The sequence below is a fragment of the Pagrus major genome, chromosome 14 (genome assembly GCF_040436345.1).
Source record: "Pagrus major chromosome 14, Pma_NU_1.0".
Classification (NCBI taxonomy): Eukaryota; Metazoa; Chordata; class Actinopteri; order Spariformes; family Sparidae; genus Pagrus; species Pagrus major.
Genome location: NC_133228.1, coordinates 20941181 through 20957883, shown reverse-complemented (window position 1 = coordinate 20957883; position 16703 = coordinate 20941181). Strand labels below are relative to the sequence as shown.

The 16703-nt window shown below is 41.0% G+C and overlaps 1 protein-coding gene across 2 annotated transcripts; it reads right to left on the bottom strand.

The window, feature by feature from the left end:
* Positions 1–917: 917 nt before the first annotated feature.
* syt10 (synaptotagmin X) lies at positions 918–13116 on the bottom strand. 2 transcript variants are annotated; one of them, XM_073480830.1, is made up of 7 exons: positions 12954–13116; positions 12041–12434; positions 6651–7212; positions 4171–4291; positions 3707–3878; positions 3368–3497; positions 918–989 (listed from the first exon to the last, which is right to left on the bottom strand). In XM_073480830.1, exons 1-7 carry the CDS (start codon positions 13099–13101, stop codon positions 918–920), a joined length of 1599 nt encoding a protein of 532 aa, XP_073336931.1. In that variant the 5' UTR covers positions 13102–13116. The 2 variants fall into 2 exon arrangements, with proteins under 2 accessions (XP_073336931.1, XP_073336932.1); XM_073480831.1 differs by having other exon boundaries at positions 12969–13116.
* Between the last annotated feature and the right edge of the window lie 3587 nt (positions 13117–16703).

The window sequence follows — 16703 nt, the reverse complement described above, 5'->3', positions numbered from 1 at the left end:
GGTGCACCAAATAACACATTTAGTTTCCTAAATGACGTTAACGTTTTTTAAACTGAATAAAAATATCAGGCGTACCAGTGCGACCAATGAAAACGTCCAGTCGGACTTCAAAGATTTTGATTTGTGATTATGTTCTGAATTTGATCTGTTGTGTACAAAATAAACACAAAATTTGGTTTTTAAGTTTGTCAGGTGTTTAGAAACCCATTTTATGTTATTTCAAACACATTTGATTTGATCTCTCTGTACATATGTTTGCTACATGTATTTGCTACATCTGAGAGTCCTGTTGATGTCCCTTACAGGTAACAATGGCTGGTTAATGACCGGTTTTACACATCTGTGACAGCTGCGACTGATGAATTTCAAGAGCGATTCACCCAGCCCTTGTTGTCGCTAAATTACCTGCATTCTTCAGCTATTGACTGTTTTTATCGAGCGAATGTTTTCATGGCAGTGAGCAGTGCAGCCCTTTAGCTTTGTGCCTTTTCAAAGTAAAATGCCAACTCACTAAAGAGATCTTGGGCCAGAAAAATGTTGCTCAACATACTGAGGTTAATACAGCTTCAAGTGAATCACTGAGGACTTCTTGCAGCGAGGCCTGCCATTCATGTGGTCTGTGTAATTGAAGCCTTTTTGAGAAATTTCAAAGCAGATGTATGAAAAACAAACCCTTGAATTGAGCGACAGTGAGTGCTGTGCATAGCCAGCTCTGTAGAGCACTTGAAAAACCAGAGTTCAAAATGCATGAATGAAAACAATTTCAACAAAACCTGTAGAAACATGAAAGAAATGTGTAGGGATGAATTTAATTTTCATACAACATGCTCACAAGAGACTCAACACAACTTCCCAGCAACTCTAAACAAACGTCTGGTTTCTTACAGAGGTGCTGTCATCACTCACACCTGTGAGCCTCAAGGTGTCTGTGGAGGTTTGGGTGAAGGACACGAGCCTTGACTCTCAAAGCTTGCTGCTCTACCCGGCCACTGCAAGGTAAATATCACAAAACACAGCACGTTATAGAGGCTTTGCCATCCTTTTGTAGTATCAGAGCAGGTTATTAGTCTAATCCTCAGGATGTACTGTGATCATAGGCAAAAGAGTTGCATTAGTGCAGCAGAGCCAGATCATCACACAGGGGATGTGGCAAAAAATATAGTATTTTTTGAAACTATTACAGTGATAATTTGTCCTTGGATGTTGGGTTATTATGTTTTCAAGGCATAAAAGACAAGTTTAACTCTGTAACTGCAAGTGATTTGTATGCCATGACGAGGTCTTACATTTTGTGTGCAGTCTTAAAGAAAGGTTCACCCAAAAATGAATAAGCTCGTCCAACGTAATCCAGTTCTCCCAAAAGATGTTATTTTCACCCGTTTTTAACCTGAAAACTTCACTTGAGCTTCTAAGTTCAGAGCTTTAGTGCTCATCCCGTCTGACGTTGGTGCACAAGCTCGACCGTACGTCAACGGTGTAAATGACAATGGTCTTTCTTAATCTGTTTCGATTTCAATTTCTGTAGTTTGTTAAAACAAGTCTCTATCTACTCCAGTTGTTTCAGAGAATGCCTCAGTGCTGTTTTGCTGTGAAGCTTCAGAAATGTTTTACCCAATTTTCCATCAGCATGAGGAAAAGTAGATAATGACTCAACTTGAATTTTTTGGTGAACTCACCCTTTAAATATACTGCAAACAAAATCTATCTTTTAGGTATGAATCCCAGCCCAACCCCCTCGGGCATGAAACTTTGCTCCTTCTCTGAGCACAGTGTCTGTCGTCAGCTTGGATTCAAGGCAGTTACGTTGAATTCCAGCATGATGCACAGATGGGGAGAAAGATAAAGGTAGGAGAAAGCTGCATACACCTTCACACACTCACAAAACTACCAAAACATTGTTAGTGACAGGATCCTCTTCTGTTTATGCATGCTCCGCATGTTTCAGACACTTTCATGAAGACATGTAGCTTCCATTTTAAACACAATACCCTTTTGTACTCGTGAGCAGATGTCAGTCTGTAAATTGTCCTGTCATAGCTGTCTGATTTTCTGAGCTTGGCGTGTCATTGTGATGTTTCGAGCATGTTTTTTTTATAGTGTTGCTATTGTATGTATTGAATGCTACGTATTTCACAGCACCAATTTTCCCCAAGAACAGATAAGTACTCTAAGTTGAGTGTATTCCCCTCTCCCTATTACAGAACAATGTTTTGACCAGAGCTACAGAGGACACGGGTTTTGCCTATGATGACAGTTTTAAACAAAGCACATGAAGTAGTTTTACCACTAAAAAATGAGTAATCACCTGTTTTTTCCTATTCGTCAGATGAAGAGTAGAGGAAAAGAGGAAGAAACATTGATAACATGTAAAATATGAAATTGCATTACGCCCCTCAGTATTTACACATGTTACGTTATTAAAGGGTAAATCCACCAATTTTACACATTAAAGTGTGTTTACAGGTTATGGGGAGCATAAAGCCTTTTGTGGCTCCAGATGAAGCTGCGTGTAATCTGATGAATTGCCTCCAGTGATGTCACTCAGTGGCTAAGATGCATTGTGGGTAATGAAGGCATCAGATTCGAAGGAAGACGAATGCAATATCTCTGGTTCTGCTGTATCGATTCGACATCACTGGGGGCAATTTATCAGATTACACGCAGCTTCCTCTGGTGCCACAAAAGGCTTTATTATACTTTTTTCTTAATGCAGTTGTACTCCCCAAAACCTGTAAACACACTTTAATGTGTAAAACTGGTGGAGTTACCCTTTAACTAGCCAACTATATACCAAAGAATCCAAGAGTCATGTGGATTTTGCAGTTGGCAAAGCTGCCGACTTCTCTATGAAGACATGACATCTGATGCTGAGTTAAGGCACTTGGTCCTGCCACTTATTAACCCACGTCACTGCATATCTCTTTTAAATTTCAAGTAAAATACATGTAACTAAGACAGTACTGCAGCACCTTTTACAAACCCAAACTACCTGTTTCCCCTTCAAAACCCATCTGCAAAATGTCCCTTTAAGCATTTTTTTGTTTGTTTTGTTTTTGGTAATTTTCACAGAAAAGTACCTCAACTTTTTAGAAAGGCTAGATGGGACTAAACCCATTTTCACCTGGATTTGTATGTCGTCATGTTTCAAAAACTTGTTATGTTCAGTAATAGTAAGTCAAGAGAAAAACAACCGCTGATTTTAAAAATAAGCTGTGACTTTCGACCTTTTTTTAGGCTTTTAAATAAGAAAACCAAAGGAAAAAACAATAATATTATTTACATAAAGGAAATGAATATAGATCCTCAACTCAACAGAGTTGGGATCAATGTCACATTCAGGAGCTTCTCTGTAAACATGAGACTGTACCTCTCCCAGAGCGTGCCAGTGTGTGATGGGCTTCCTTGGGTAAGCCAACATTTCGTTCCAGTGATCTCGTCCAAGACCCTCAGCATCTGGCCCGGTGTGACACACGCCAATCACCTCGTTGTGTCCGACCCTGTTGGTAGTCAAACGCACATTAACACACATTTAGATGCACATAACGAAGCAGTCCGCGAGATAAAAATCATGACTCAACTGAAAAGTAAATGATTACTTCACCGATCTGACCACAATTACAAACCTTCTGAAAGTTTTAGGACTTGTGCTGTAGTTAGCACGTTAGCATGTACTGTATGCACCATATTTACTGACTGCTTCACTCACCGATCGTAATCCATCACCATGATGGACAGACTGACTTGTTCCACGTTCTCCGGGGGAATGTCGAAGATGATGGCCTCGTTGTACGATGGGTTGAGTGTGCTTTTCTTGGTGGTTGTTTTTCGCTTCTTTAACCTTCGTCCATCACATATCAGGTAAACCTTCACATAAGGGTCTGGGAGACATGACAGCCTTCACTTAATAATATGTTTGATTTTTGATAGGTAGAAATGATAGCTTAATAGGATGTTATCAACAGAATCAAGAATAACATTGCAAACGCTCAGGAAAAAGATGTCTATTAACAAAAATGTCCTTCTTTGACTTCAATAATTCGTCCCCAATGGCTTCTCTGGGTCCCCATTTCCATTCTAAGTGGCCTCCCGCCGTCTCGTTTCAGCTAAGTTTGATTTATGGCTCAGTTTGTGCTTTTGATGTGAGCCACATCTTATTTGCTGTCGGGTTACCTGAGGAGCCTGTGATGTCCATGGCTTTGAGGTTTCTGCATTTGATGACTGTTAGGGTCATTCTCCCTGCTGTGGGGAGGTAGCACAACGAGTACATGATCTCTCCCAGGTCGACACTCTCCTGGAGGTGAAAAAGAGAGACATTTTGTCCATTTGAAATGCTTTCACCACAACAAAATGGCACGACAAAGAAATACACAGGTGAGGAAATTAAGAAGATTGGATTTTGGTAAGTGGTGCTTAACAACGTATTAGCATGGCTGGCTGTTGTGATACTTGAATGCTACTACTAGCCATATTGTCACCATTCATTCATAATAGTTGTACTGAATGATTTGATTTTCAGCCATGCTAGCAGCAGGCTGTAGGAGTGGCAGTGTGGGTTGGTCCATAACTTTGGTCCAAACAAAAAGATCTCAACAACTATTGGATATTTTGTCACCAGCCAAAATTAATCTACCCAGTTAGATATTAGCCTGAATTTTCCCCTAGCGCCACCATGAGGTTTTTGTTTTTTAGTGAAATAACTCTTAACTTAATAACTTAATCTTGGAAGGATTGCTCAAGTCAACATTTTAATCCATCCAAATGTTTGGTTTATGACCAAATACCTGGAAAACTAATGGAGTTACAATCAGCCTCAGCTGTACTTTGTGTTTAGTTCTAATTAGCAAATGTTAGCATGCTAACATGCCACACGAAAGTGTTGATCAATGTGAACCAATGTGGCAGATCAAATTGTCTTATTTTTCTCATCGACATCCATGCATTGTTCCCTGAGAAATTAACAAAAATGTCTCACAATGTTAAACAAAGTAAGAAAAAAACACAACCTCCTCCACGGAGCTATAAGAAACTGATATAAAACTGAGGTTTTGTTCGAGAGTTGAACAAAGAAGAGAGAGTTAGAGAAAATTAACGTCTTCAAAAGACCAGAAAGCAGTGCCACATTAGCTAATTTTCTTACCAATTGAGCAACGTTATTATCCAAGACTACTTTTTCTGGCTGGTTGGCCAGTAGTTCAGGAGGAAAATGACAGAAATGTTCATGGCTCCCTGTATCGTTATGTTATAAAATCATTTAAAAAGTTTTGCCAGTGGATCTGCAATAAGTAATTTTTGTTCTTTGGTTAATGACCTTAGGATTAGACATGAGATGGTCATTATGTCATTGATAGACATTATCCAGATCAAGCCCATAGCCTCACCGTGACATACAGTACATAAAGATAGACGATGAGTCTCCACTTCCTTTCAACAAATGAGGGGGAGCGGGTTTATAACCTCTACTGCAGCCAGCCACAAGGGAGCTATTGAGATGTTGTGGCTTCAATCTTGGGGAACTGTTAAAGCGTCCATCTTTATATATGTCAGTGGCCTCTATCTTGTGAGCCTGTGTTAGCCTCTTCGTCTTGTATGTACTGTTACAGAACAGCATCGAAGACATACCAGACTGTGGCCTCGTCCTGTATAACTATCTCTCTCCGATACTTAAAAGCAGAAGCAGAAATGTGCAAAAAAGGGAAACATCCACGGCACTCTACTGGGAAAAAAAGGTTAAAGAGCCTTTTTTAGATGGCCATTTCATACGGAAACTCATCAAAGACATTGACAGTGAATGGTTAAAATCAGTATGAAAACCCATAGATAAAGGCTCTTCAACCTTTTTGCCAGAGAAGCACCTTGGATTTTTCTCTTTTTATAACTAACGTGTTCCCTTCACCTCCACCTTCATACTTTGCTTGAACTTCCTGAGCACTCAAGAGTTTTTCTTCCTCATTCTTTTTTTTTGTTGTTGAAAAAAACAGCCTAATATAAGAAAAAGCAAATAAACAAACACCATCTAACTTAATTCGGAGACATTAAGAATCATCTCGAGTCGTTCTGTATGTAAAACTGAATGCACAGCTCTTTCTGTTGCTTTCAATAAAGCCCACGGAGGCCACTGTATATGTGAGCCTGAAAACAATGGCTCAGTGTTGAATGAAAACGATGTTCATAAATAAAGCAGAGGCTCCTGAGTAAACCATGATAAGTGTTCGTGTAGGAGTGAAATGCATTGTGGGCTAAATGACCACATCTTTCTTTGGAACGAGTTCATGTGAGGAGACACGATCTACAGAATACGATTACTGTGCACGCTGCTTCTATAAATACTTTAAAGTTTAAACATATCACAGCTCAGTTCATACATCTTGTGTTTCGATAATTGTATTCTGTTGCTATAATTAGTGAAGAATACCGAGCAGCGTGTGGGTGTTTGGCTGATGAAGTGCATTTCCCGAAGAATTATGCAGTGAGCTGCTGCTTTTGTGGAACGTCATTGATGAATCCAGGCTTTTAGGAGTGAATCAGTGCAATACTTCATGTTTAGACCTTTCTAAAACAAATGATCCAAGTGTCTTTTCTTGTTCTGGTGCTTACGTGACATCAGTGTGAGGACTTGGACGGCGTGTGTGTGTGTGTGAACGCCAACTCACCGTAGTCGCCGCGTGAATATCCTTCCACACGACTGCCTCCCTGGAAAGATCAGAGAGTTCAAAGAGGTTGTCCACCACCACCTCGCCAATCATATCGTGGCTGGTGAAGCGGTCGAAGTCGTAGACGCTGAAGTGCAGCTTGCGGTTGCACAGCTCGTCGTACACCACGGGGAAACAGAAGGTCTCGTCAAACATGGGGTTCAGGTTCTTGCGGTGGACGCGCGTCTGGAACTTCTTCTTCCTCTCCGGCAGCAGGTAGATCTTCACGTACGGGTCTGAGGTGCCCGTGAAGTCTTTGGCGGGCAGGTCCAAGGCCTTGAGGATTCTCACCACCAACGCCTGCTCCTCGTAGTCGTATCGCAGCGAGAAGCTGAGCTTTCCGCAGGTCTCCACGGGCCCTTTGGCCTCGTCCTCTGAGTCCACAGATTTCTGCTTGTAGAGTTCGGGCTTTATTCTTCCGATGCTCGCTGTCGAGGACTGTCGCAGCGGCACCGTGTCCATGGTGAAGTCAACGCTGGTGACATTCATCTGACGAGGCAGGTGGCGGCGGAATGAATTGTGCCTGTTGAAAAGGGTAAAGGGCATCGGGTAAATGTCTCAAGTGTCATAGTTATGCATGAGTGGCTTCGTTATGATGGGCGCTAATGGTTTGTCAGGAGAGAAGTACATCTACGAAGCGTGATGCATAATAATGTGGCGCTCATGGAACATGTTTTGACATATTACAGTCTGTTAGAAAAGCTCAACGTCTTCAGGAATAAAAGCACAAAAATCTAGAATAGAAGCAGAAACATTCACTGAACAGCCACCTGGTATATCAGAGGCCTCAGGTGGCTTCAAGGCTCGACAGTAATGACTCTGAGGAATATCTTTCAGTGTGCTTGATGCATTTCGGCAAGTGAAACCAGTGGTTCCCAACATTTGTCCTTAAGGGAGCTCTTTCTATCATTGAGTAAACTTATGACCCCTGATTAAGTGACATATTTTAAGGATATGTCATATTATATTCCAAGCATAACAATAACAGCACAGAAGTACAGATAAGCTGTACAATTGCCACAAACAGTCAACTATGGGAAGTCTGCGTGAAACGAGCCATTGGGATACATTTTTAAGGAGATTTTATCGTGTTTTATTTTTTATAATCATACATAATGTGGTTACCAATTTCCCCTCAATAAAGTATTTCTGCATACATTTGTACTGCAGAACGAGGCTGTTTAGCCGGGAGCGAAGGCTCTGTGAATATATCTTGTGATCAGGTCTTCACCGTGCCTTTACCCTGTGAGATTTGTTTTACGTATCTTAACCCTCAAGAACCGAGAGCAACTTTTGAGCTGCCTGACTCTCCTGTGTTAACTTCTTTTTCACATCATATTCAAGCGCTCAGCATCAATTGCCACACATCCTTTGATTCAGGAGAACCTTAGGTTTCAGCCTAAAATCCCGATTTTACATTCGCTTTTAAAACTGGTGAATTGACCAGAATTTTGACATAAACGCCAGTCAAAATTTGGTGTTTGACTATGAGCCCAAATAAAACCACTGAAATGCTGAGAAACTCCACTTTAAATTAGTTTTTAAAGCATATGGATAGGAGCAGCAGTTCAAAACTGATTAAACATTTAAGAACAATAATTATTTTTAGCCTCTGAGGGTTAAATTACTTAAGTTTTATATCTTAAATAATAATCTAATCTTTAAAAATAACAATTTAATTTCGTTTTTCTCCTTTAAATTGAAAAAAAATTTAAAATGAAATTAATGACATGCACAGATATAGGCCCACTGTATGTTTTTGTTTGTTTAATAAAGTTTTCATCCACCCTAAACATCAAGAAGGCCTCACCATCCCCCAAGAAGCTTTGGCGACCCCTAGTGGGGGTCAGGACGCCCAGGTTTGGGAACCAGTGGCTGAAACTTCTTACATCAACCTGGCTAATCGTATGATACACATGTTGTCCTTGTGAGGCAGGTAAAGTTGCTTCATGTGCCTCAAATGAAGAGGTTCTGGTTTTGTAGACAACCCAAGGACACTGTGACAAACCTCAAAGAAAATTCAAAATACAGCTGTTTTGCTGATTTTACCCTAAAAGTAGTAGCAGACAATAAAATCTAAAAGTGCCTGGGGGGTAAAACTGAACGATTTTCTCCACTTTGTCACCACCGATTGGTTTTGGAAAATGAAAACCCACCTCCAGCAATCACATTTGAGCTCTGAATGCTGGAGAAATCACCTGAACGCTGCAAATTTTCTGTGAAGTTGACATCTTGTGGGAAAGAAAGAGAAAAAAAAAAAAGAAAGCCTGTGGTGTTTGACTCCCCAATCTTGTCACCTAGCAACAAGCCCTTCTTTCTGACAGCCAGACAATCACAGCGATCTGACAGCTGTGGCACAGATGATATGGCACAGGATGCACGGCTGAAAATTAATAAATGCTACACTCAAGTATTGTAACACACAGAAGGCTGTTGTCTGGGAGCAGGTACAGACCTCAAACAGGAACCAAATCACAGAAGATAATAACTATTTGTCTCGAAGTTGTGCTGTTCACTTTTAAGACTCTTTAAACCACAACATACACTCAATCCACCGGGGATTACGCCAAATCCACCACTAACACCAGAGATAAAACCATGATTTTATTGCTTTCATTGATCAATAATGTCCTCGTGAACTTGAACAGAGAAGTTGGAGGTAATGCGAGTTCACTGAAAGTCAGAAAGTTTCGATTATTTTTTGCTGTTTTCCAAAAATTGATGCTATCTACAGAAGCCCTGAGGGGCAAATTGTGTTGTCAATTTTCTACATTTGATCTGAATTGTTGTCTCTGCGTTGTTGTTGTTTTGTTTTTTGTTTTTTTCTTTTTGTATCTCATTTTTCTAACTAACAGCATGTTTTCTCCTGCCCAAGCTTTTTTTTTTCGAATACATTTCACAGATGAACCTTTTTTATCCACCAGTTCTCGAGTCACAGGAGAGAAAACAATTTAGAAAGGACTCAGAATAAAAAAATAAATCCTCACCTGCCCTTGGGGCTTCTGTGGATACCTGATCACAATGTTGTGATGAAAAATGAATCGATGGTAAGATTAAGAGCTCATCATAGATTACTTGTGAAAAGTTGTTTGTCTTATTTAAACGGATAAGAGACTTAATCTTGCCCTCAAAGTAATTGGTAAAGAATCACCAGTCATGATTAATATCATGTCCCGACTGTTTGCTGTCAAGGAGGGCCAACATTTCTTTGCTGTCCATAAATTAAAGCTGACAGTTCATCAGAAATGATTAAATATTTGTACATAATGGGTTTCCTTGTAATATATCATAGTAAACTGAATATAAGCAGTTTGAAGATGTCACATTGGGCTTGAGGAAATTTAAAATGAGCGATTTCAGGACTTTCTGACATTTTGCACGACAAACAATAAACAGATAATCAATAGTTGCAGCCCAAACACTGGCTTAATTGGTCTGTTGGTAAATACAGCTCATAGAGAAACTAAATTAGAAAGGCCATCATCTCTTACAACCAGTCAGCACTGTCTAATAATTGACTTCAAGACGATATCTATCTTCTCTTTGTTATTGTACCTTGAAGCAACGTTAAAAAAATTTGACATTTTGTGCGATTTGGCGCCACCCACAGTTTCTGAGTGCATATCCCATGTCTGTAACAATTTGTCGGTGCTAACTTTGGATAAAACTCATCATCATCATTTGAAGATATTTTAAGGTTCAATAAAAAAAAACATAATGTTGCTTTAAGCTGAGCAGAGCTGCTATAAAAGGTATAATTTGTAGAATATGGCCAGAATTGAAAGGCAGCTCCAAAAACATAGGTGGCAGCATATCACCAGAGTAACCGACAACTGCTGCTCTTTGCTAGCTATCCTTCTAGCTAATTAGCTCATGGCTCAGTTAGCCATCGAGCCAGTGGCCCTAGATTTGTCTGGACTGGGACCGCCAAATCACAGGGGGAGTCACTACGGACACTGAACTGGGGCTGAACACAGCAACCGAGACCGACTGAGGTCAGTTTAACAACATGGGATACAGTATGGAGGCGATTTACAGTGACTATGACCTCGGGGACGACAAGGGACGAGAGAGGAGTGACAGAGTTGGACTTCAGCAGCTGGTAGAAACTTCAGCGGGGGAAATATTTTCACATCTTGCTCGGCGAAAATTGAGGATTTTATCAACCACACCCGAGGTGATGAGGAAAGACAAATTAAGACTGTTTTTGTGAGTTTATGTCCAGTTTGAATGAGGTGTGTTTTATGATGAGTTAACGAGGCAGCTCGTATTAGTTTGGTAAAAGAGCAGAACAGTTTTATTTTTCTGTTTACTAAGTACGAGCATTTCAAATCCCGACATTTTAATGTATATTTTGTTCATTTATTACCCTATTACCAGGGAGTATTGACGGTATGAGACAGGACAGGCTGGAGCTAGCTGGTTAGCACGCTAACTTCAATACACATCTCTGCAACACAAAACAAAGACGACATTTTTTTTAACATTTCAAACTAAAATTCTGGTCATATCTTACAAATCGCTCCTTTAAGCCACTAACACTGGCCCTGAAGCAGTATTTGGTCTTGAGTTGGGAGTTTATTGCACGTTGTAGGTGTTATTGACATTTTGTCATTCAAAAAAGGAAATAATCAATCCACATCAGGAATCACTGTCAGAAGAGTAGGTGGAAGGAACGAGACAGTAGGCGTTGTAATCTTTAACCCGGCCTTCCTGCCTCCCTGGTGGGTGTATAATTTATGAAGACCTCAGTCTCCATATAATTTAATTAACGAGCCTAACGACAAACCAAGGCAACTGTCAATAACCCTTCCTGTGAGAAAGTGAGCGCAGCTGCCTGGTGCGTCCCACCACAATCCAACCTTCCACCATGACAGCTTCCACCCCACAGCACTGCTAATTATGGACAGCGTAGTTAAAACACAGTGCTGGGAAACAAAGAGGAGCAAGAGCTGGTTGTTTAATTACTGGGGTTGCTTCCCGCCGTTACCATAGCAGCTTGATTCACGCGTACAAGAGATTACAGGGTTGGAACTGAAGCGTGGAGACGTACCGATGATCCTACAGGAGGTGGTGGGGGGGGGTTTCTGGTCAGGAGAGGCACAATGCAACATGTGCAACAGCGTTTCAAGGTCACCAGCCAGCCCCTGACACGTGCCAAACCACCTCAAGGGCAGTGGTTGCTCTGTCACGAACTATCAGGACCCGTGGGCTTTGGTTTGTGTGTTTGTGGGTTCAGAAATGCTGCCATTGTGCTCTCATTGTAAGCATGTGTGAAAAAAAGCTTGTCATCATTATTTTGTACTCGGAGCAGGGAGGGGTTGTGACTGCAGTGGGTTCATGTGAGGTACCTGGAGGAGGAGGTTGGCTCGGTGGTTTGCCTCTGGATCTTCGCCTGCTGGCTGAGCTTCTCCCTCAGGGCTGTTTGCACCTCGGCAGGGATGTCCGGAGACGTCTGGCTGATCTTCATGGCCGCCTCCAGGAGCTTCACAGTGCTCCGCCCGTTCACCTTCACCTCCAGCGGGTACTTCTTCTCCACCTCAGCCACTTTGCACTCGGTGACCGGCGGCGATGCAGTAGGAGGCATGTCGGGGAATCCCACGTGGAGGCCATTTTCGACATGGGTTGGCAGAGCCTTGCTCCTCCAAATGGGCCAGCACAGCTTCCAAAAGACAAAGAGAGAGACTACCAACAGGGCGAGGCCACAGAAACCCACGACCACAGCAAGGAGACTAATAGAGATGTCTACATGTCACCCATAGAGGAAGACAGGGACACATAAAGAAGCAAGCAAGGGACAAAATATGACAGACAAACATGCAAAGGAGAAGGAGAGAAAGGGAGAGAAAGCAAGCTGTAAGAAAGAAGGGGCACCTGTTTGATAAAGCAGGACAATATAAAGTCATAAAAGCTCCTCAGCATCAACATCTGCTCCTGACATTTCCCTCTTATTGATATTTAAATGCCTTAAATTCCTATAAATGCAGCTTGTCAACGTGCAGAATGGAAAAAAACAGACGAGAGAGATGCAGGATAATCACTTCAGCTCAGTCTATTTCCCCACCTGTTGCTATTTCATCAGTCTGCTCTGCTGCAGCAAGATGCGTAACAGGTAGAGAAACACTTCCACAACAGTTCAACGCGATAAAATAAGTTTGAACAAGTGAGAGCTGATGTTTAGTTTCTCCCACTACATGCATCTCTTTCAAGGGAACCAACAAAAGCCATGAATTTAAGATAAAATAATGACTTTATTCCATTTACCTGCGTGTCCTTTACCTGGTATGTTGCTCTCCAGCGGGAATATATCCGAGCATTTCTCCCGGTCAACGTGCCCCGTGAGACAAAGTTCCGTAACGATCTGGAGAGCCCTTTGGCACAAGGTGATGCTGTCCTCCGTCCGGACACTCATGTCTCTCCTGTTAAGCCATTGCACGCCGGAGGAGCCAGGAGGGCGGCGGTTCATCTGGACACCTCTGTTCTATGCGCCGCAGCGGCGGGAGACAGCAGCAGGGAGGCGCGCCGCGTCCTGATCCATATCCAGTGCGCACCGAGGAACGACTGGCCGTGCGCGCTCGCTGCGGTGGAATAACAGGCGGCGGGGCGGCGGGGTGCTGGAGCCCAGCCCTCGCCACGTCCAATAGCAGTGCGCACCAGTTTGCTAGAGAGTCCTGACAGTTGGTGGCAGTAACGGGATTACTTTTTCTAGTAATGAGTAGTTTGTCCCCGCCTTTCCTCCAGCACATGCTCCAGTCCTCCCATCCCCCACCCAGTCTTTGTCCCCTGTGACCCCGAGAAGTGTAGAAGATGGTACAGGAGGGATAACAGATGGACTGAGTTTATTTTTACTCTGAAAACCTTTTACAATCTCTTATAAGAGACCACTTATTTATTTTCTTCTCAGACCTGAAGTACTCAAACTAGAGCCATATGATTACAGCTGTTATTGCTTTAGAAATAATGTGTTTTCATAGATTTGTATGTGTACTTATACTGCTACTTATTGTTGTACTTGTACTTTCACAGTTAGAACATATACTTAAAGGAACAGTTCAGCCCAAAAAGGAAAATTCACCCATTATCTATTCTATGAAAAGTCGGGTGAAGTTTCATAATCCGCAAATCGTGGGTGCACGAGCTTGACAATGTGACGAACGTGTAAATAATGTCTTTTCAAATCAGTTTGGGACCTGTGGGCTTACTCTGGACAAGCTGTATGGAGACATCATTTATTTTTCATTGTTTTTTTACACCCTTGACACTCGACAGAGCTCATGCACACACCTCAGACAGGATGCACGCTTTTAGCTTAGCAGCTACAGTGATGATTTCAGCTTTAAAAAGGTGTAACTAACGTCTTTTCAAACCAGGTCATCAGTTTAACTTTACCCGACTATCCATTGACATGAGGTTGAATAGATAATATGTGAATTTTCTTTTTTAGGGGTGATCTTATGGTTTAAAATAAAGAAAATACTGTTATTGTAGTGAAATGAAACAGATGTTTACTGATTGCAGGAGATTGACATGAAGCCCAATGGCATTGAACTGTATATTATGTATAAAGTGTCAGAATTGAATATCTTTCATTTCGTTTCCCAGTTTCCCCAGTATATTTTCACCCTCACTTGACCTTACAATTATTCATGCTATGAGCCTACAGATGATCTACCACTCAAACACTAAGTGGGAATTATTTTACAAAGTCTTATCAGCAGGTTGCAAAGGTGGTGTAATTACATGCCATAGACCACTGTAACACAACTTAATGACTAATTATTCTGTCTGAAAAGGAGAGTCATAATTTATCGCTCTTAAAATCAATTTAATTAAAGTTTTCAAGCAATTATTATAGCACTTTGAGACACTGTGTGATTACGCAGCGTGTTCTCTTCATCTTTCATAGTTGTATAAGTAAGGCTATTTCTTTTAATGTCTTGCATCATATAACCACAGAGACACATGCTTGACAAGTCACAAACTCTACTGTTTTTCAAATTAACTCACTGGTATGAGTTTCAAATATATATATATAGTATATCAAACCAAACATATTTTAATCCACTAGATCCAGATTTTTATTTGGGTCATCTTGTATTTGGATCACCTTAAAAAAAGGATGAAAAATTCCCGGTTCTGTCCCTTTATCCAGATCCATACCCAAAGTTAATGGGGTCTATTCTGGGCTGAGACCCATCCTCCATCTAAGGTTAGTAGAAATCTGTTCAGTAGTTTTTGTGTAATCCTGCTGACAATCCAACCAACCAACAAACTAACCAACCAACCAACCAACCAACTTACAAACAAACAAACAAACCAACAAACTAACTAACAAACAAACCAACCAACCAACCAACAAACTAATACAGCAACAAACCAACCAACCAACTAATAAACCAACAAACTAACTAACAAACCAACTAACAAACTAACAAACCAACTAACAAAACAACCAACAAACTAACAGACCAACCAACCAACAGAACAAACAATAAACCAACAAACCAACTAGCAAACCATCCAAACAAACTAACAAGCCAACCAACCAACTAACAAAACGACCAACAAACTAACAGACCAACCAACCAACTAACAAAACAACCAACAAACCAACCAACCAACTAACAAAATGACCAACAAACTAACAGACCAACTAACCAACTAACAAAACAACCAACAAACTACCAGACCAACCAACCAACTAACACAACAAACAACAAACTAACAGACCAACCAACAGACCAACTAGCAAACCATCCAAACAAACTAACAAGCCAACCAACCAACAAACTAATAAACCAACCAACTAACAAAACAACCAAAAAACTAACAGACCAACCAATGAAACAAACCAACCAATGGATACAAGCAAAAACATAACCTCCTTGGTGGATATAATAAGGCCTGTAAATGAGCTAAATATTGTTGAATGTAAATCTTTTTGGCTTCTGTTTTGTAGGACAACATATATAATATATAGTGAGGGAGAAGTAAAAGGTCTAATTGGCTCTGAAAAAACAACAATATCACCAAGACACCAACAGAGGAAAATGGTAAATACTTTGTCGTGCATGTATCTGTGAAAACTTCAATCAAATTTTACTTTATTCACAACCACAGCCACTGCAAAAAACACATAGTTAATACGCCGGAGAGTCAAGAAATTCAAGGATCTTTTGTCACCGCCACGACTCGCGACATTAACACTGATCTCCTGTGGTGTTGCCTCCACTGCAGGAGCTCTGTCCTCACCAATCCTGTTTTCTCTGCGTGTTTCCTATATTCACCATACACTTCATGACAGTGGGGGGCACAAATCTGTAGACAAGGGAAACTGGAAGTTGAGAAAAAGACAGAACAGCTGCATTGAAAGAGTGTCAAGTACAGCTGAGTGGGATTCAGAACTATTGAGCCAATGGTTCCTCCTGTACCCTCAACAGAGCAGGAAAGACAAATTATTTGAATGGCCCATAAAGAAATGTAAATTTTTAACTTTTCTGTGGTTTTGCAGAAACATACGTAACATTTATTCCGCCGATTGGGTTGAATTAGGGCTGCAACCAATTCATTTAACATTTAACCTGCTGTCAACATCATGATTTCGCAGAAATAGCTTGATTTGTGTAACCAAGAGCCCAAAAACAAAGATATTCAACTTACAACAATGTAAAACAGAGGAAAGCAGCAAATGATAACAACGCTTTTTCATCAAGCACCATCATCAGGGCAAACATTTAACACATCCAACACTTGTATTAATACAACAGTTAAGTTCTCTTTACAGTGAGCAATACATCCTCATAAAGCTGCCAGTGCCGTCCGCTGACTCTTGTTTCTGCAGCAGATGATTTCCAAACTACACAGCTGTGTATAAACACAATCGAAGTCTTCACTCCTTTCCATTCTAGCTTGTTTCTGATTACTGATTAACATTAACATTAAAAAAAAAAAAAAAAATGTTCCCACTCTCCCATAAGAGCGATGTGTCACATTTCTGAGCCTTGTGCCCAACGC

Excerpts from the sequence above, each read along its gene's own strand:
- syt10 (XM_073480830.1), bottom strand. The coding sequence starts at position 13,101 with ATGAGTGTCCGGACGGAGGACAGCATCACCTTGTGCCAAAGGGCTCTC. Across the intron at positions 3,879-4,170 it reads GGACATCACAGGCTCCTCAG|ACCCTTATGTGAAGGTTTAC; the intron begins GTAACCCGACAG and ends CATGTCTCCCAG. Across the intron at positions 3,498-3,706 it reads ATGGTGATGGATTACGATCG|GGTCGGACACAACGAGGTGA; the intron begins GTGAGTGAAGCA and ends GACTACCAACAG.